General features: G+C 40.5%; 1 protein-coding gene across 1 annotated transcript; it reads right to left on the bottom strand.

Moving 5' to 3' along the window:
• Positions 1-4,447: 4,447 nt before the first annotated feature.
• CHST10 (carbohydrate sulfotransferase 10) lies at positions 4,448-22,028 on the bottom strand. Its single transcript, XM_026844570.1, has 6 exons — positions 21,388-22,028; positions 18,141-18,275; positions 15,261-15,358; positions 12,389-12,623; positions 9,623-9,728; positions 4,448-7,782 (listed from the first exon to the last, which is right to left on the bottom strand). Exons 2-6 carry the CDS (start codon positions 18,238-18,240, stop codon positions 7,245-7,247), a joined length of 1,077 nt encoding a protein of 358 aa, XP_026700371.1. The 5' UTR covers positions 18,241-18,275; positions 21,388-22,028; the 3' UTR covers positions 4,448-7,244.

Below are 22,028 nucleotides of genomic sequence, written 5' to 3'. Positions count from 1 at the left end.
TTTGGAAAGGACCCTGTCCCAGCTCCCCGGGGGGCTCCCTGCTGAGCCCTGCTGCCTGGCAAGGCATCACTGAACATCTCTGTCAACTTAACGTGCCCTGAGGGCATGGCAGGTGTTGAGAAGGGGCCAAAGCAACACCAGAGTCACTGCCAGTAAGCATTCTCTCTCCAGTGCCAGGAACGACCCCTTTTTCATCGGACTTGCCAAAGAACAGGCAACAAAGCCCGCATGGTTTCACCAGCGCTTTCTGACTCTGCCCTTGTAGGTGCCCGTTTATTTTTGCTGCGATTCCCCGATGAGCTCGGATGCCTGGGATTTGCTGGACACGACATGGCCCCAGCACCACCTCAGTGGAAGTGAGGAGAGAGGCACTGCGCCCTTCTGCTCCAGCTAGCAGACTGCAGTTGCGCACTGCTAAGCCACAGCGGCCCCGCACCACCCTCAGAGCCTTCCCAGCCCTCGCAGGAGGCCCTGCTGGCTCACCACCCATCTCCCTCAGCCAGTGCCCATCAGCCAACAAATCTCCCCAGCTGGGGAGCTGGCATGGGAACTTCAGATTACGGGGAGCATCTTACACGTGGCAGTGCTGTGGATGTTGTCAGCTTTGACTTTAGTAAGGCCTTTGACACTGTTTCCCACAGCATTCTCCTGGTGAAATTGGCTGCTTGTGGATTGGATGGGCACACGCTTTGCTGGGTAAAAAACTGGCTGGATAGCCAGGCCCAAAGAATTGTGGGGAACACTCATTCCTGGCCCTGAGGAAGGTTGACCTGTACCAGGTGTGGAGTGCTTGTGAAGTGGACAGAGTCATACAAATAAAGGTCTGCTTTAGAGTCCTGTTGTCTCCAGAGTGTTTGATTAGTCTTCTTGCTCACTGCTTTTTCACAAGTATAAATGGTAGAGCATTGCAAAGAACAGTCACAAAACGAGGAAACAGAGTAAGTGCAAAGAGTCAACTCATACTCTACAAAACACTTAAAGTACATTATTAAAATAGGTAGATACAAAGCGAAGCTTTGCAGTATGGCAGATTACAAATTTTACTTGCTGTAAAAACCTTACTGAAAGCCATTCAAAACAAAAGAACAAAGATGCCAAATAGAGAACAGCAGCAATTTTTCGGTAAGTGAATTCCTGACCAACCCATGAAACATCTAAGTATCTCATGCAAACTTGATGTCTCACAGTCACCACAAGTCATTTGTGATGGACAACTCCCTGAATTTTCTCTGTGTTCCTCAAAATTATGGAAAATTATTATTTCCTACAGCCTCTTCCGCCCTGCTGACAAGAGTAGAGTAACAGCTCTGTACTGGGTCTGGCTGAGCTGGAATTGGTTTTCCCCTATAGCAGCCCTCACGGTGCTGTGTTTTATGCTGGGAGCTGGCAGGGTGTTGACAGCACCCTGGTGTTGTGGCTACTGCTGAGCAGTGCTTACACAGCACCAAGGCTCTTTCCGACATTTCCCCCAGTGGGACGGGGTGGGCAAGATCTTGGGAGGGGACACAGCCAGGACAGCTGACCCGAACCGACCAAAGGGATGTTCCAGACCATAGGACGTCTGCTCAGGATAAAGCTGGGAGAAAGGAGGAAGGGGGTGGGGTCACCCTTGGTCCTCCGAGGCAACCACTACGCGTATGGGAGCCCTGCTCCTGAGAAGGCCCGACAGCGCCTCTTCATGGGAAGGAGAGAATAAATCTGTTTGCTTTTGCTTCCGCGCGCAGACCTTTGCCTCGTTTTGCTTATATTAAAACTGCTTTTGTTTTACCCACAAGGGTTGGTCTATCTTATTTTCTTTCCCCTCTTTGCCCTGTTGAGAAACAAGGGGAAAAGGCGGGGGAAGTGAGAGAGCAACTTGGTGGGTACCTGGCATTTAGCCAGAGTCAAACCATCACACAGCTCATACTGTGATGTATCATCCAAAGACCTCTCAGGACATGGAAAAGAAAACTGAGTAAAACAGAAAGGCCGTCGACAAGAGGAAAAAAAAAAAATCTACAAGACTAAATGTCCCTACTTCTTAAATCACAGTAGGTGCGTAACCCATAACTGTTGAAAGCGCTAGTTATTGCATGAGAGCTTTTTCTTCTCTTTGTACACTTCCAGCATAGCTACATTTTTTCTAGATGAGATCCATTTACTTAGGCATGATCCGAGAGCCTTGGCTAGCTTCTCAGTATTAAAATGACTTCCAGCACGTGTACAGATGCCCTATAGTCCACATTCACCCTCCTATTTGCAGATTTGCTTTTGTCCCACAAACTGCTCAGAAATGGCTTGTATACATCCAGGGCAGTCAATGTATTTCTGGCAGTTAGGGTGCATACTGCATTTCCAGGTGTGCAACCTTCAGGATTATTTTTTCATTACTTCCTTTCCACTTTTTTTTTTTTTCTTTCTGTGATTTCAAACAGACACCCACAGCAGACACTTCATGCTTTCAGCCTGCCATGAGCATGGTGTCGCATCGGCAGCTGCTCCTCTGGCATGCACATACACCATACGGGGGAGCATGCTTCCTCCTCTAACACCTCCCATAAAGCTTCAGCAACTTTCCTTCAAGCATTTCTGGGGGGCTTTTAAGCCACTGCCCATGTTTTTTTTCAAAGTTGCTCTCCTAGATATTGCCTTGCCTGGGTCTAGCACTCTGGAATTGTGGTTCCTTTTTATGACTCAAAGCAAACACACATCTTTTTTTCCCCTTTCACTCCTGCCTGGATTAAAAGGGAAAAATGATGATTTTACAGTAGCTAGCCCTGAACAGCACCATTTCTGTGCTTACACCAGCCTGTTGCCACCAGCTGCATAGCTGAAGGGCTAATGCTTCTTGCTTCATAAGGAAAATATCTACTGCATAGCAAAACAGGCTGCAGGCCTTTCAAAGCTGCTCTGGTGGTGATGAAATGAGGCACCGCAGGCTACTGCCACACGCAGGAAAGCAAGATGACAGCTCAGCTGCACACAATTGCATTAAAAGCACAAACCCAGAGATTTATACAAGGCAGCACCAAAGTCAGCTGTACCCATCAGCACAAGCTGAACTCACTCCTCCCCTCCAGGAAGGAGGCACTCTGTGCTCGCCAGCCTGAGCACTGCAGGCTTTGCTGCTAATAGGATCATTTCCTTCTACAACCTTCCCAACAGCAGTGGCCCAGGAACACGCACATCTAACTTAGGCTGAAAGGGAATTTTCCACCACCCACAAGCCTCTTTCTACATTGCATAACTCTTCTCAAGCACAGGCCACAAAGAAACTGCACCAGCCTCTGCAGATAACATGTAACAAGCGATTTGCCATGATAAATCTTCAGGGTGCAACTCCTGTGTCAAGTTTCCTTTAAACCCTCACATTTAAAATAAGCACACGTTGAATTTACACCTACTTCCAGGTCCTTTCACACCACAGTAATAATAGGATGGGGGCTCAGTGTAAATCAGGATAAGGCCATTAAGCAGAAAGGCCATTCACCCTCTCTCTGTCAATTAAGGGGTATCAGATACAGGCAGATACACTGACAAGACATCCTTTTTCATCTGTGAACATAAGCTTAAGAAATCCCTAAATAATCACCCTTTTCTCAGCAAACTTTCTGGAGCACATATAAGATCAAAGGTGGCTTTCCCAGCCAAAGTTATTAACACCTCAAGAAAAAAGTACACAAAACCCAGAGCTGTCTGATGGGTTCCTTGATCTGAGGACAGAGACAAGCCATAGCAGCAGGGGGATGTCACCCTCAGTACAAACAGGGCAGTGTCTAAGCACAAACAGGAAAACAACATATTTATCTGTGAAAAATATGTACTTTCAGGCCACTTTTGAATTGCTACTTCTTTTAAGGAACAGTTCCCAAAATAAAAAATTACACATATATTTTAGCTGCAGAAAAACATCTTCATGGCATGTGATCAGAAAGCACACCAATGATAATGCACTGTATGCTTATGTTAAAGGAACAGGAGACAGGCATTGCCCCTAAAATTAGTTCACAAGCAAGTGAATTCTGGATCCATTTTCACCACAAGAAATAAAAAAACCCAGCAACCCCAGACCTCAAAAAAACCCCAGTCAGCTGATCTCCAGAAGCATCCTTAATTTTATAAGGAATGTGAAGGTAACAAACCCATGGGATACACTTTAATTCATGATTTTTGTCTTTATTAATTGAGATCAGAGGCCAGACTCTAGTGAAGGGTGTCCATGAGAAACAAGGAGCTCCACAATGAATAGAAGCAGTGAATCTCAGTTTCCTATCTATATTTTCCCTACAGCTAACATACAGCATGGACTCTCTGATGTACAAAGAATGTTTCCTCTCCTATTTTCAAAATTACTGCAATTCACTATCCCTAAGAGCTCAACTTTCCTCTGTAAAATGTGGTTAAAATGGGGCAGAGGATTCAAAAGCTGTGGAGGAGAGACAACAAAAAGAGACAGAGATGAACAAAGTAAGGATGAAAGTTTGTTTTCGGAATCTGTAACAACAATATGAAAAGAGAAATAACAACCTGGGCTAGTGGTTCCCCAAATACGACATAAATATCACCTGCAGTTTGAAAGCAGTATGCAAATGACATCCAAACAGCCAAATGACATTCATGCACATTACTGGGACTAAATTTGTAAAAACCTTGTATAGGGTACAATTAAGCTAAAACAAACCACAAGCATTTAATTCATCCCAACTAGCAGGGCAAGAGCCTCCTCCCCAACACTGTATGCTCTGGCCACCCTACCCGCACCAGACAGGAGGTACAGAGAATCCCACCATACCTCAACCGAGGGCTTTCATGTTATCCGAGTCTCTGCAAGAGTCATGTCAAAACCACATCGTCATTACTTCAGCCACCTGAGGAAAAAACCCACACTTCTAGAGAAAGAAAATATAGCTCAGGAGGGTATCACTGAAAAAAGAAACTTTGTGTTTGAACTTAACAAATGATAAGGAGTGTTCCAGACCCAGCCTGAAAAGCATGGGAGCACAGAGCTGGGAGAGCAATACACATCTCTGCCTATGTCAGTCCATAGCTCTGTCCACATTTGCTGTCAGATGCCCAAGAGAACTCAACACAGAGAAAGCTATTAGAAAAAAATACTACTACTTAATATTTACATAGCACTTTCCACCTGGCAATTTTTAAGCAATCAATACAATAACTAATTTACCAAGAAAAATAAAAACATATATTGGCATTCTGTGTGATCAGTAGCTTATACTTTCAGAGGAAAACAATTCTATTTTATCTTTATTAGAATTAAACTTTAAGGCCTGAATTCACTATACATTATTCATACTGTTACATTTTAAATTGGTGGAGAGGTAATCAATCAGCTCATTAGCTCCAAATTGCGTTTAACAGTACATTTTGCTAAGTTCTCACATTAAGAAAACCACAGAAGAACCTGGAGCTGTTAACATCTTTTTATCATTGGTTAAGAACTAACCAGTTAGGGCGCTGTAATTGTTGCTTTAAAAAAAAGAAAAAATTAAAATCCCACCTTCCAGCTTTGCCACCTTGGACTTTGCTAAAGATGCCAGTTAATGATTCTTCCTTACTTCAGTCAGTCTGTTGAGAGATCTCTGAAATCACTTCCAGCTACAACAGGGCTTCCTTTTTGTGGGTAGCAGCACATGTCAGCTTGGCACAGCTTTCCTTTTTCACAAGTGCAAGATGCTTCCCTGTGTTGATACAGGAAGCTATCAAAAACATACTGTGGCTGGATTTAAGAGCAGATTCCATAGCACCAGCCATCATTAGCATTTCTAGCCAGCAACATTATACTGATCTGGAAAATTAATCTTTTGGAACTAAGATTTAAAAAATACAGTTCACATGCTCACTATGACAAAGCAATTTCTGTATTTCAGATATGTGGTCTCTTTTCTCTCCCATGGCCTGTGGGATGAGGTCGCAGCGTACTGATTTTTATTGCTGGTGAACTCCAACAAAAGACTGCTCTTTATGAGACACAACGCAAGCACAGGCAAATATGATGGCTGCATCCATTCAGTTCCGGTTTTCTTTTTTTTAATGCATAAAATGAGTACACAAATTTTAGTGACATTCATTCTCCTGGCAAGTTGCCAACTCACCCCAAAGGTAACACAAATGTTGGGCATTTTTTGAGTCAGGACACCATGGCAGCAAACCATTGGAAAAATCAGGGATTCACCCTATCTCCTTTAGCAGTAGAGAGATAAATTTTCAGAGGGGGGTAAATTTTCTATTCTCTGAAGTACTGAACATTGAGCAAAGCTGGATATAAGAAAAAGGTAGATCATTAATCCAAGTAACTAGCAGCTCTTTTATATGCCATCCCACTTCTGTGGCTTCTTTATTAATCTTAACTGTTAGAAGACAAAACAAGTTAAATTGTGTGATATTTAGAGAGTATCTCGTGACTTCTATATGTGCTCCCACAAACACAATTAAATTAATTTTCCTTAGTGTTTCCCTAGCAGTTTCATATTTCTTCTATGCTCCATTTGCATCTGGTGTTCTCAGATAACATACATAGCCATGAGTTAAACAATATTTTGAAAATCAAAAGTAGAATTTTGAGGCTCAACAGACCAGTAGTAAGTACAGTAAACACTTGACAAAAATACAAAGACAACTGGACTCTGGAACCAGTTCCTTTTTTAACACCTCTAAAGCTTCTGTCTAATTAGGTTCATTTTGTGACAAACAAAAATGGGATTAAATCAGCATTACTGTTATTACAGCAGCCTAGATGACTTGACTTGTCAAACATTTAATCAATCTTTAGTCCTGTACTGGTGTCTGATTTTCAAAGCTCATGGGAGACTAGATGTCTTTCTCATGAACACAAATCATGAAGTTCACCCACATGTCAGAGATAACCTACAGTGAACTTGCCATCTTTATAAATACTCACAACATTTTAAAAATAGTATTCTGTATGGGAGAGGAAGGGGAAGATCATAGCCCATTTGTTCTCCCTCTATATTCCTAGAGGAAAGAGGGGAGAAATGGAATTCTGTATTTCAGATAACAGAGACATCATTCCTAACAGAGTGCAATGTCACATATTGAAAACATGGTCAGTGAACAACAACTATAAGCCCCTACTTGTTCATATGACAGATATTTCACTGAAAAATGGAGCAACATCAAAAAGCTAGAAAACAAATGGTCATTCTCAGCTCTGTCAGTGTTGCAGCTGGTATTCACGCAGGTTTAGATTAATCCATGAGACACTTCTTCAGAGCTTATCCCAGGTGTCAGTTAAGCAGGAAATCTGGCTCCCGATAACCAAAGAGTTTAAAATCGCCTTCAAAACGCGTGTAGAGGCGTCTTATGTCTCTCTTGCTAATTCCGGAAAAATACCGCTCTACTTTTGTTTTGTTGTACACTGTTATGCCTGGTGGAATCGTGGGGTATGATACCAGATGGTCTATGCCTGCTGCTTTCAAGATATACGGAGCATCGTCCTCCAGGGTTTCATGGTGTCCAATCACACTGTACGTGATTTCACAGGGGGCGCAGAGTTCCACATATGTTACCCAATGAATTATGTGGTCACCGAACTGAACATCTAACCATCGATGATTAGGGTCACCCAGATAGCGCACAAAATCCTCAAACTGCAGCCCTTTGGTCTCTGTGCGATTCTTTCTGTATTTACGAATGATGCCAGGAGCAATTTCATGCCGGTACCAAGGTTCAAACCGAGGATTGTGCACAAACTTGTCTTTAAATGCAGAAATAAGTCTTTCAAATGGATCTCTAACAATAAAAAACTTGAAGTATAAATTCAGTCTAAACAGAGGAAGGAAAAAAGGAAAAAAATTGAAAAAAGTGCTTAGCAAAGACTTACAAAGGGTACATAAACTCTGACTACAGGCACAGCAATGTGAATCTCACACCATTTGCATATACTAATAATATTATAATTAATAGGACTAGAGATACAATTTCTGTTTTCATACTAACAGGTTTTGTATACAGTACAATGTGGAAATAGTTCATCCTATTTTTTACATTTTATTTAAACTGAAGGAGCTTAGTTTATCTCGATCCATATAAAAAGGACACAAAAGATGCTGAAAAGAGGCTAAAAGCTCCAAATCAAAGATATTTTTTATGCCATGTGACTAAGCTCAAGGAGCAAAATACACAAAGACATGGAAAAAGTGGGTTGGTGAGGCTAAATGCATAGAGGGCTGCATTTTTCACTGGCAGGTAGTTAGACAAATAACAGCTTAAGTAAAAGAAAAAATTCTGTTATTTGATGTTTTATTATGCTTTCAATAATGGCTGAGAACATTATTTTCATGAGACAGTTTTCAACAGAACTTCAGATTTTATTGTGATACTGCAATATGCAGTATTCTGTAGTCAGAGATTATCTGTAAGAGGAGTGAATTGAAAACAAAAGTTTATTTCAGTAAATAGCTGTGAAAGGAGATGCAGAGCCCAATCCTCTCTGAAGTAAGTGAATGGACTCTTTCCAGCTTCAACAGGCACTTGAATCAGTCTGCAGGTTCTCCTGACTTGCTCCTCTCAGGCAGGGCTAGAGGTCAGCAGACTAGATCAACAGATCCACACCATCCCTCTCTCTACACCTAAATTCTCTTGACAATTTCAGAATTCCCAACTAAACCCATGTTATGCATCTCCAGCACAACTTCTGTGGTAGGCTGACTGCAACAACCCAGATCATAATGGCATTCAACTTCAAATACTCTAGCTAAGGCTCATACCCCAGGTGAACAGTTACTTTCTATGCAGAGCTGTTCACAGGAAGGGAGCATGGATCCACGTTCTCAAGAACACAATGACTGTATTTTCTCTTGCACTCTATCAAGGCAATGAAGAAACCCCACTTCCACAGATACAGCTGTAATAATTGTATTTGTACCACAAATGCAACAAACCTTGGACTGAGCTCTACTGATAGCTGACACCACATGTATAAGGGGCTGACTCTTCAGAATGGTTTAATACACACAAAAAGTATGCAAGCACGAGCTAATTGTCTGCTGTCATCTTATTTCCTGTTCACTCCATGCTGCCACCCCTTACGGGGATTATAGAGCATAGGCTCTAGCAGAGTTGAGAGCTGACACAGCCAAAAATCTAGCCAGAACAGAGAAGTATTTTTCCTGCTCTGAGAAGAACCAGAAGCACCCAAACAGGAAGTTAAATTGGTTCAGCTGAATGGACAATACTCTCAGGCTAAGGAGCACCCACGTTTTAAATCTATCCAGTTCAATCCCAATAAGTAAATCTGCCTGCAGTGACAATCTCACATATAGGCAGTTAAGATTTACTATACAAGGCATCAGAGTGGACCTTCCAACTAAACCTTCCCTTCTTCACGTCAACTATGTAACAACTAGGTATGCACTGAACTACAGAAACCCTACATCCAGAGGGAGATGGTTGCCTAACTGTATTACCAACTACACTGGTATTCTCCTTCAAAGCCAGTAGGGAAGTAGTTACAGAAACATCTGTGAGGGTAACAGAACAGTGCCATAATACAGGTGGTGAAGCAGAAACCCTATTACCCCCAATTCCAGACGTAGTACTCTCAATTGTCCTTTACACCACTGACTCTAAACCCCTCCCACATCCCTGGGAAGCCACCTCTTACCGTTTTTTAATTTCAGAGTCACTGAAGGAGGACAAGCGTGGAAGCCCATTCTTCTCATGGTCATGTACAATATTTTCTGGGATCTCTTCTATGGAAGAAAATGCTCCTAGACAAACCAAAAAGAGAGAGCAACTGAATCATTCGAAGGGAAAAAAGTGAGTACAAGCAAGTATGCGTGCCTTTGGCTGACAGCTTTTTGTTTTATCTTTATCTTTTCTGTATTTTTAGCATTTACAGTTACTATGTTTAAAACTGTTAAATGATGAGAGATCTCACTGAGAAGATGAAAACTGTTAAAATTCTTCAGGGTACGTGACATCAAGGTTCAGGACCAAATGGCCTCAAAACTCAGAAAAGCGTATTACACAAATTTAATCAGCAATTATGTCTAAGCCTGTAACTCCCCACTTTGGTGTCCCCACTCTCTTTCCCTCTGCCCACACATACAAATGGAGAAAGACTTTGAGGATTAACTCCAAAGAAGGAACCAGCTTTCTGGCTGACTTTCTACCACCAACAAAAAATAAATGCTGTGGGCTGTTTTTGGAACTGCTTCAACACAAAAGCACTTTGCTGTCAGGATTCATGAAGTTCTCTTAACAACTATACTGTGCTGAAACAGAAATTCGAATCATACAATACTACACAGATTAAAAGGCACTAAAATTAACAATAAAAAGTCTTCAGATACTCATTTCTGCAAGCACATAAACTGATAAGTAAAACAATGTTACTAAATTCTGCTGCATTTATTTTATGATCCTGAAAGTTTTTATGACTTTGAGAAGTATTTCATGTGGGCCCCTTTGGCTTTAGGAGTAGGCCTTCACATAACCGCATCATTTTGGAGTACCAACATGGAACAAGAACAGGGGGACACAAAACAAGCTATTTAAGTGAAAGCCTCTACAGCCTTCTCTGTTCCAGAATGGCAATGAAGAATCCACACCACCCAGCTTCTCAGTTTTCCTTTTTTGTTTCATTTTTTTGTTTTGTGGTGGTGTATTTTATTAAATTCAGTTTTCTAATTATATGTTTTGGTACTCTGGGCGAATTACATGTGGACAACAGATGTCAGATTTGACATCGTCAGAAACTGAAACCTTGCATTCATCTAGAGCAGCGACTGAGTACAAGCAGGAGCAAAGTCAGCTCCCCCACAGTACCACAGCTGTATTTCTCCATCCTGAACCTCCAAATACCACTTAGGTATCTGGACATAAAGTATCCCCCCTCAAGTATCAGTCCTGCCTGCTGAAACTATACAAAGAGGAGAATGCTAGGTCAACTGCAGTGGTAGGCTTCATCAGACACTAGTACACTAGCAGCTCATGTCAGAAAAGATCAGTGTTTATATGGAAACAATTTGCTATCATGATCCAACATGTCAGACCTAGGAACCTCAAAGTAAACCCATTTCCTGCTGGTAAGACATGAGCTAACCTCCACTCAACCCAGCCAATACATCCCTGCCTGTCCTGAGCTATTCTTTGCATGTTATCTTTGTTAATTTCTGATAAGAGCAGGTACTTCTAACACTCTCATATAGTTTCATATTTAGTATGTTCTTGGAGTGTGGCTTTCATAGGCATTTAAGACACATGCACATACCTATGTACATGTATATCTTTGCTGGATTTCAAGCTCCGATCCATATAGCAAAGTTGAAACTAAACTTTGAAGTTTTTAAAGGCATACTCCTTGCTACAGAAGTTTTGCTGAGGGACACAATTCCTTTGCCAATTTGTGACTGTTTCCTTATGAGTGGGCAAACTAGTTCACTAGCAAACTAGTAAACTAGTTCACTAGCAAACTAGTAAAGAAAACATAAAAACACAAATGCAGAGCTAGCTGTCCACAGGGTGCTTCTAACAAAAAAGCTGGGTTTAGAATGTTCAGGTTTTACCCACATCTTGGTGAGTTATGCCACCTGCAAAACTACAGGACCTCAACTGACCTTGTTGTATGTAGCAAATTCACAGCCCTGGTGCACAGACAAGCAAGAGGGTCTCATGTCAAACAAGGGTGTATAATGTTAAATATATTCATATTAAGTTTATGTGAGCAGGTAGTGGTACAGTAGAAAAGCTTGAGGAAATGAGTTATTTTTATTGGCATTACCAGGCTACTACAAGAGGATGGTAGGCTACATATAGACAGGCAGCGTTCACCTTGTGTATTTGAAAAATGATCTACTAGTTCTTTTACTTCTTTTAGTCTTTTATAACATACATTTTTTGACCAAACTACTGCCTTAAGCACCTCAGAATCTCTGTAACTCCTATGACGGCTCACTGATAACACACACAAGATTTCAGCAGTACAGACCAATAGCAGCTGCCAAGTTTTAGCCAGCTTTCTTCATGGCTAAAAAACCCTAGTTAAAAGTCAGTTGACTCAAGTCAGAAATTTTCTATTATTGTTTCTTAGGGAATTGTGATACCTTGTAATTTACCCATTTCAAATTCTATAAATCAGTGCTACCCCTTCAGGATAACAAGTCTACCTACCGCATGCATATGGGTACTCTTCCACTACTCAAATCACTTTTGAGCCAAGTAATATTTATTTTCACAGAAAGAACAGGTGTATTTTCTTTAAAAGAGATGTTTCAAAAGGACTAGAAGCAACTGTGAAGAATGAAAGGCTGAAATTAAGTCAGTATACAGAAAAGCAGAAAGAATCCATTTTTGTTGTCCCAGTTGGACCAATTCTGTTCTTTCCTCCTCCTCAAAGAAACCCACACCCCCACAGCATAGTAGATACCATTTAAAACGATCAAGACTTTTTTCCACTGAGTGTTGCCCACTTTTGGAGTCTGACAAAACAGGATCTTGTGCTTGTCACACACAAATATTCGGTCCAAGACGAATTTGGAAACTGCAGTGTGAGAGAGATTTCTCAATGCAGTGTCTCTGCAGACATTCCTGAGAAGCTCAAGTCTTTCCATATGAACCAGGGGTTGGCGGATCAGATTTCCAGAAAAAGCTTTTCCAGTTGGCTTTATGAAATGCAGAGGGGAAAGAAAAAACAAAAGTGCAAGAATTTAGTTTTCAGATCAAATTCTAAAGTATAAAAATCCTCAAACTGTGCACCCTAATGACTCCCAGATTCACAATTAAAACATTGCTATGTATTAACTAAAGGAGTAGCACACAGTTTCCTTCCTGTGCTGCTGCTGTACACATTGGATCAATTCTTAAGTCACTATGTAGTAGCAGACAGCATTAAGAGCTTTTCCATACAACAGTTTAAGTCCGCTGCAGAGCATCAGGGTCTTGTCTGTGTGGACAAAACATGCCTTGACCAAATAGTGGAATTCCCACAAAGCTTCAACAGCCAATAAGAAAGCTTCCGAGGGGTTGGGACAGGAATTTCAACAAAAATTAAGCTCTAATCTCTGAGAAGATGGGGTTTAGGGATGGCTGAGAAAGAAGAATTTAGGATTAAAGTTCTGTGTTGTTTTCTAGCACCTGTAAGCATTCAGTGTTCTCATTTATCTAAACTGCAACAAAATTAAGTGGAAAAAAATTCAGAGTGAGCATCAGCGCTTACTGTGCAAATAAGAGAAGTAGGTAGTGTTCTTCTCCCCAGAGTGGATGAACTGTTTGATATATCTCATTCTTCTGAAACTAAGACAGGAACCACGACTACCTCTACCTCACAATTAGCGGGGAGAGAGGAAGAAGGAGCTTGTTTAATTAAGAGGTGATGGGAAATTTTAAATTTCTGCTGACAAATCATCCTTCCGCTAATTGATTTACACAATTGGCAATTCCCAGTATCAATACAGGGACATACTGACTGAGAGCATCCCTGCAGAGAAAGGACTTGGGGATACTGATGAAGGAAAAATTGGGTATGTGCTGGCAATGTGCACTTGCAGTCCAGAAAGTCAACTGTATTCTGGGCTGCACAAAAAAGAAGTGTGGCCAGCAGGTTGAGGGAGCTGATTCTGCCTCTCTGCTCTGCTCTGGTGAGAACCCACCTGGAGTGCTGTGTCCAGCTCTGGGGTCCCTAGTAGAGAGAAGACATGGACCTGTTAGAGCAGGTCCAGAGGGCTACAAAAATGGCCAGAGGGCTGGAGCACATCTCCTATGAAGAAAGGCCAAGAGAGCTGGGCTTATTCAGCCTGGAGAAGATAAGGTTCCAGAGAGACCTTACTGTGGCCTTTCAATGCTTACAGGGGGTTTATAAGAAAGACAGACAGAGACCTTTTTACCAGGGCCTGTAGTGACAGGACAATGGATAATGGTTTTAAACTGACAGAGGGTAGGTTTAGATTAGATATAAGTAAGAAGACTTTTCCTATGAGGGTAGTGAGACACTGGAAAGGTTGCCCACTCCCTGGCAGTGTTCAAGGCCACAGTGGACGGGGCTTTGAGCAGCCTGGTCTAGTGGAAGGTGTCCCTGCCTGTGGCAGGAGGGCTGAGCCAGGTGATCTTCAGAGGTGCCTTCCAACCCAAACTACTCTGTGATTCTGTGATTTTAGGTACAGCATCCAAGTGACACATGAAAAAGGAATGGTTTTACTTTTTGTCCCAATCTTTCATAAAGAAAACAAATGTCATTCTACTTTTTCTGTTTGGTACTCTTCTCCAAAATCCCCTGGGTTAGAACGTAATCTTGAACAGCCTGACAGATCGTTTATCTGTCAAAACAATTCCTTTTGCATGCAACCAGGATTTATATTACTGTCCTGTGTTTCATGTTGTCAGGAAATCAAAAGGGAATAGTTTTAGATCCAGAAACCTTACTATCCTCTTCTATACAAGTAAAGGTATATATTAAAACTCACTACACAGATCTGCCAGCCTTCCACTGAACAAAGTGTTTTTCCCAAGTATTTTGAGGATAACTTAAATTTCAGGGTTTTTTACATATGAAACAAAAAGTGTCATGTTTATACAGAAACCTAACTTCCATGCTGCATCACAAAAGTAATCTAAACATACGATGACTTACGTAGCCAATGAAAAAAAAAATGGCCTTAGCCCACTGTGCAACATCTCAAATTTATATCTGCATAAGGGATTTTCAGTTCCCTTTTAAATTAACAAGTACCACATTTGTTCTGTTTTATTGCTGAAAGCACAAGAACTATGCATCTAAAGGATCAACTGGTATTGAATGCTATTGTGTTCATGTTCTGCTTTAGAAAAACACTGAGATGTGAAGCACAAAGAGCACAAAACATGAAAAAGAAATGGAGACTGATAAAAAGAATCAGAGAGATTGGGCAGAGAACTAAAAGAATAGATGAGACAGGCTTGCCCTCAAGAACCACAAACCTGATGGTTATGGCAAGGCAGAACACAAGTAATCCAAAATTGGGCCATTATATTAAAAAGGCTAGCAATAAATGACTGTCCTGACTTGATAAAGAAGTACTGTAACAATTTTTGCCTAGAAATGGAAACACATTAAGTTGAATCATTCAGATGAAACAAGACAGCAGGTTACTGTAACAAACTAGCTTTGTGAAGCTAAAATGAATTCTGTGGGCTCTATCTAAATATAACAACCTGAATAAATAATTCTTGTCTAGCAATTCCTTTTAACAACAGGAAGCCCTTACTTAATCTCTTATTTTCTGCCACTCTTTAATACATGTAATCCTTATCTCAACAGTATGCACCTGGAATTCTTCAGGCCAATGTTTTTGCTCTGGCACATGTACCTCATCCACTTTTGTCACAGCTGTCAGTATCAATGGCTCTTGCTTGGCACTGTAGCCTAAAGAAGGAAGAGAGATAAGAGCATTACAGAAGGTGGGGGGAAGGCAACTATTTCTGCTTTACAACTAACACAACTGAACATCACTTTCTGTATTAAGCTTACAAAACATCAGGATTTGTTTCCAAATGGGAAGGTACTAGACAAGACATGAGACAGACTATGAATATTTTAAAGGATGTACTCTGTGGGAATTTTGGATGCAACTTCAGTTGAGTTTTACCAAAGAAACATGTCCACCATCTTTTACTTTGGTCTTTTTTAAAATAAACTATGCAAAGAGACATAGAAATCATAAATCCAAGTATCACAATTGCTAGACAATTAGTATAACTATATGGACTGGACAGTAGATTTTTACTTTTCACTCAACTTCCCAAAGCATGTCCAAATAGAAAACTTAATCAGGTCTCTCCCTCCCCTCATACTAGTAGATAAGTCTTCTTCTGTTGTAAACTCTTAGACATTACCAGAAGAAAAGTGACACTAAGGACCACCTTTTATTTCTTTGGTGCTCTAAGTAAACACCTCTAACCAGCAATAAATACAAGATCCCCTCTTCCTTTGTTACTGGACTAATGGCCTTTCTTAGAGACTCCCACAATGAGAGAACAAACTCAGCTGATAAATCAATTAAAAAAAAAATTTAGGGCAGCTAACAGTTTAAGACCAAATTAAAGTATGTGAGAGAAGAACCCTTTGCATCTTTTGCAACTGGTATGCTATAGGAAAACTGAAAAAAAAGCACAAGGTTTTTTAGCTGTACTTTATATGGTGCAGAAAGATCAAAAATCTGAAGTAGCTTTCCCTAACCACAAAGCAGAAAGAACATGACTACTTTTTCCTTCATATAGTTTCTTCTATGAATAATCTTTCTTCATCTGCATCCACCGTGGCTTACTGTGTTATGGTCAAGAAAAATGCGTACTGCCGATATTCTTTTCCTAACAGAATGCTCCACTCTGCCTATACCGGATTTTAACAAAGGACATGCATGGAAAAGCAAGTAAAAACTGAAAACAATGTAAGCATCCAAGCAATCAGATACAGTAAATATTGTTGTGCAATAGACTTACTTCAGAGTATCCTTTTGTAAAATCAAAGTAATCCAATTCAGTGAAAGAGCAGCTAAGTACCTTTATTATCACTGGGTAAAAGCATGCCTGCAGATGCTACTAGAGATGATGGACAGAAACTTGATCCTTCTTATGAAAAAGTTCCTATTGCTTATGCACCCAAGACATCAGTAAAAAGTTCAAACTAAAGAACATTGACTCATTTGAGCATCTGCTGGTTTTGTTCTATCTGTTAAGTAGAACATCCAAATAAGGAAAATTTCTGACAAGCCATATTTTACTAAGTCTAGAGTTCCTCCAGGATTGGCGATCTTGTTCGGACTTCCTCCGAAATTCTGTCCGTGTATTGAAATTACTTTCTTTAATTAGTCCCAGTACAAACACTGGTATCTAACATACACATACACTTAATCACAGTCATGCCTTTGCAGGACTGGAGCTTAAGAAATTATACGATTTTCTGCTTGAAGAACTATTTAAAGGGGAAGGGAGATTCAGAATAAACTAAAAAAAGAAAAGAAAAAAAAAAGAGAAAAATTGGCAAGCCAAGATAATAAAGAGTGAGTAAATGTAAAGGGTGTACTCTAGTAATTTTTTTTAAATTACATTATAAACCTCCTGATAAAGTCTGATGGAAAGAATCACCCAAAGAATATCTGAGCTGGGAAACAAGAGCTGGCACTGAATGAAATGCTGGAAGATTTAACTACCTAACATAAGACCAGTTTATTTGCAGATACACCAGGGCTCAAAAACAGGTGGGACCAAGGAAAGCTAAGTTAGCCTACAGCTATCATCTGTAAGACTTGCTGAATAAATCTCCACACAGAGGTATGCTATTTAAAAAGGTATACCTAACATATCTATCCACTATCAAGTCACTGGAACAAATGGCACCACTGATGTCAGCACTTCAAAAGTTACACATACATATTTTGCACATCCTAGGAAGATACAGAAATACAGATCTCTCAGAACTGTAAGTCATGTCACCACTTTCACCCTAAACTCTCTGTAGGATGGCTTCCTAACAGTCACTCCTCAGCAGACAGAAAACTCTAACATGCTGTGCAGTGTCATCAAATGGCTTAAATTCCTCATCAGCTTAACACCATCTGGGCTACTTAGGCTAAGCAAAAGCCTATAAGAAAAGCCTATAAGCTGTTTGTCAGTCAAACAGCAGAGGATAAATCTGAATGCAAGAAGCAGGGCAGAGTTGGCTAGTCTAAGTGCATTGCAAGAGAAATAAAACTTTCCAGAAGTTTTACATAATACTGCAGCCACAGGACAAGCAGTCATGAAAGCACGGAAACTAGTATCGTGTGAAACGAACTCTTTAATTCCTTGTGAATATCCTTTGTCTTTAAACAGGTAATTGTGCTCTGTTGTTCTGCACGTAACTTCTACTCCCAGTAGATTGATACTGAAACTGAGTGTATTTGAAAAAGCGAACCTCACAAGATAGTACTGTCAACCATGACCCCCTCGGTTCTTAGCCACCAAAAAAAAAGACAGTATGTTAGTCTTGCAGACTACCAAGAAAAGCAGAAACTGAACATCAGCACTGTCACTTGTAGAAATGTATTTGTTCTGTTCTCAATCCTAGTGAAGGTCAACATGCCAAGAAGTAGTTTGTACAGAAAGAACGTTTGTGTGAAGCACTATTCAATTTTCTGTTTCATATCAAACATTAAAGTTGAACTTACCATCTGGGTCTTTAAAAGTCAGTGTGATAAACTTGCTAGCAACCATGAACATGAATATCACCCAAAAGCATGCAGCTAGCAGCAGCCACTGGTGGTGCATGTTGTCAGACGTGAGCCATATAAAGTTGTTGCTGCCTGTTTGAAAGAGGAAAAATTGACACCTTAATTATTTTTGTTCCAGTTTAGAAAAACACTTTCCATAACCAAAATGACAAAACTCTAATATGCATGTGTGCCATAAAACATAGCAGTAGATTTAATTTCTTAGTTTTTATCCTTTTGGCTGGATTTTTAACCAATGTTAAGGCTGAGGCAATGCAACTGCTGGCTGCTATCAAAGGGAGGCTTCACTCCTCCTCCACCCCTATGTACACATTCCCAGTCCCCTCCTTGTGCTGGCAATAGCACTGTCTATCTGACTGCTCAGGCAGACAGAACAGCAAAACCCCTGACTTTTTTTAACGTGCAGTTTATTTTTCAACTTAGTGAGATGGCTCACTAAGGAAAGGAAAGGAGAATGAAGAAAGCTCCCCTTTCAGTGGTAGCTAGTCAGCAGATCAACCAATCTGCAACATTAATAGTATTCTTAGTTATCCCAAGTCAGCTCATGACATGTAATATGGACTACTCCACTGCCCGGTCTACATGAATTACAGGCTGGAAGCTACCAAGCCAGAACACTAAGCTTAACCTGACAAAATATTTAACTATATTAAAGTGGGGTTAACTTGTCACTTTTATTGCCAGCAAAGCATCAACCGTAAGTACTGGAAGATTTCTATTTCCATCATGCTAAGTACTATCCCTACAAACAGTGAAGAGGGTTTCCTTGCAGCCTACTGTCTGTAGCTGCATCCCTGCAGGTAAGCCCTAACGACAGGACTTCCCCAGGAGTGCAGGAAGGGTTACCCAAACGACTAAGACCAGAGATTTAATGTGCAAAGAAATCGCAGGTACTCACTGAATCCAAGCAGAGTGAGGATGAGGATAAGGATACTGTACAGTATTACAAACAAGCGGTGTCTGCCCTACCTTACAGTTCGTAAGGTTGTTGGAATACTCTGAGTACTTCTTACTTGGATTTTTATAAACTATAATCCTAATAAATTATTTTTTATGATTAAAAGTTAAGATGCAGTATAAGGAAACCAATTACAACAAATATTTAAGTCCCCAGCCATTAAGAGAAATGTAAAATTTTAAGCTACATCTTTCACCCAACTTCTGATGGGCAATGCCCACAGGCAAGCACTGAGGCTGACACCAAATATCTGTGAAAGCTCCACTGCAAAGCTTAAGCTTCCATAACTTTAATAAAAAACCCAACAAAACCTTAAGAGCAAACATCACTGCCTACCTACCCAAACCTGAGATTCCTCAGGCTTGAATATTTATCCTGCAAAAATAAAGCGCCATTGTCTCAGTTGTTGCTGGAGAGGTAAGACACCTAAGGGCCAGAACGCGGTGCTGGAAAGTTCAAACATAAGCAAATGCCTCCTTTGAGGATACATACAAAACAACTTCAGAATGCTTAACCAAAGAGGATCTAACACAAAAATCTCATACAATGAGATCCTCTCAACAATCCTGTGAGGTTTGTGCTTGTAGCCTCGGGAAGAACAAAAAAACCAAATCCACCCATGTAACTAGCAATGGGATCAAACTCAATCCTAAAGTAGTCACATGCAACTTTAAAAAGAGTCACACCTGCATGGTTTGTGATCACGCTTTCTATAGAGTCACTTGAGTGAATTGCTAGGGAGTAAAAGAGATGCCCTCATTCCCATCTAAGATTTTTAAATTGTGCTAATATTTCTAGGCAAATTTTGTATTAAGTGGTTCGGTCATATACCAGTAGTCCACATTCTTCATTCCCACAAAGCTTAAGTAACAGAAGTGAGCCTGGTTTTGATGTTTCACTATGTCCACCTGTAACATCAGTACTACTGCTGCAGGTGCTGATCGCTTTTCCAACTGGCTTTTGCCTTCCAGCAATGCAAATGTTTCCAGGAAGGGTTCTCACTGTAGCTGACAGAAGTGAAATGTCTTCAGGGTACTGAAAGCCTCTGCAGGCAGAGAAGCAGTCCAAAACAGATTTGAGACCCTAAGGATGTATGTGAAATGGGTAAGAGGAGGAAAAGAACATATTATCTCAAATTAAAAAAACAGAATTCATAATTTTTAGCTAGGATGGCAACATTCAGGCCTATTTTTATTTTCTCAGTGCAGTATTTTTCAGTATAGCTTCTGAAAGGCCCTTTTTCCCCTTCTTTTATGATTTAATTTTTAAGTACTTCTAAACCCACTGCATTTAGGTATAAAGACACATGAACTGTCTTTTTGGACAATTACAGGTGCTGTAACCCCCATGAAGATGATAATTGTCATCTCCCATTTTCTGCTGCAATTCCCTAGCTGCCAATTGAGCATGCAATGTCAGAGACAAGTTATTCTTCAACATCAACATAGGGCAAATAATACAGCGTAAATTCTAGAGCACTGACCTCTTTCCAAAAGTTATCCTCATCCTACGATTGCACTAGTGCAAACCTTGCCCTAAGATTCATGCTGAAAACCACCAGGTCTCAAAGGTCCTCCTATTTCAGTTTGCCACAACATCCACCATCTCCCATTTAGAGCACTGAAATTTATGACCTTTGCTTTCAGACTTCACAATAATTTGGAAATTTTTCCAGCTGTAATGAATGAGAGATATATAAAATAGAAGTCATGACACAAAACATAGCAATGACATTTCACTTTTTGGGTAGCTGTGCTAAAACCATGAGAACCATTCAAAATACAACCGAATCTGTCAAGGCAGTAGACTGACAGAAGCTTGCAGAGAATATTGTGCAGGAGGAAAACCTCTTTCTAACTGTCAGTTATGGGCTTTTCAGAGATCCGATGAATGGTCTCGGCCAGACCCTTTGGTCTAACCCAGTATATTTGTTCTACATGGTAGAAATGGCCTCCAACATTTGTAGCATCCCTGCAAGCCTGCCCTCTTTTTATAATGGCGATAGACACACACCATTCAGTAAGGTTTATTGATCTATATCCCCTTATGTAATTTATGTATTGGATTTCTAAAAAGCTGTGCTAAATGACACGAGAAAAGCAGTTTCCACGTGCTCTGACCTGAAAAGCAATTAGTGCACATGGGACCCTGCTGCCAGATCCTGTGCTCTAGGGACAGGAGAACAACATTTCAGCCTAAGACACCTACAAGCAGTACGCTACTTACCTCAAGAACTGGACTCAGAGACCAGAAAGGGGACAGACCTGCAGTCACATCCATGAAGAACTACTACTACCCTTCAGTACATCAAAGCTGACAGGAAAATCTTAAGCAGTTTTATCTACTCCTTTTTTTTAATGTGTATAACAAATGGGCAACTATGCTCATTGATACAAGAGTCTTGTCAGAGGATCTGTCATAATGTAATTACAATGGCTGGCACTGTTACTCTCTTCTAGCTTCCTAAACAAAACTACATCTATATTAGCAGCTCATTACCTATCTCAAGAAGCCAGTCTGCTCAAAATTATATACAGGTGTAACTCAACCATTATGCTCCCTTAAATACAGTGAACAGTGATGCTTTTAAAATTTAACATCTCTGTGTTGTTCCCCTTTCTCTAGCTTCTTCAATATTATTGTTTTCACATATGGTAACTGCTCTTCCTGTTACTTACTGCATTTCTGTTGCCTCTCCTGTTATTTATTTTCTAGTAAATACATGTACTAGCTTCTGGTTTTTCTCTTTAATAGTTTCCTCCAGCTTCCAAGTGTCTTTTACTTCTTGCCAAAGACATTTTTTCTTTACAAGCAGTAAAAACAAAAAAGCTGTTGAAGGATTAGACCGTCTTCTCAGAGTGAAATAT

The sequence above is a fragment of the Athene cunicularia genome (genome assembly GCF_003259725.1).
Source record: "Athene cunicularia isolate RWA chromosome 1 unlocalized genomic scaffold, athCun1 chr1_part1, whole genome shotgun sequence".
NCBI classification, from domain to species: Eukaryota; Metazoa; Chordata; class Aves; order Strigiformes; family Strigidae; genus Athene; species Athene cunicularia.
This window is presented reverse-complemented; position numbering and strand designations above follow the sequence as displayed.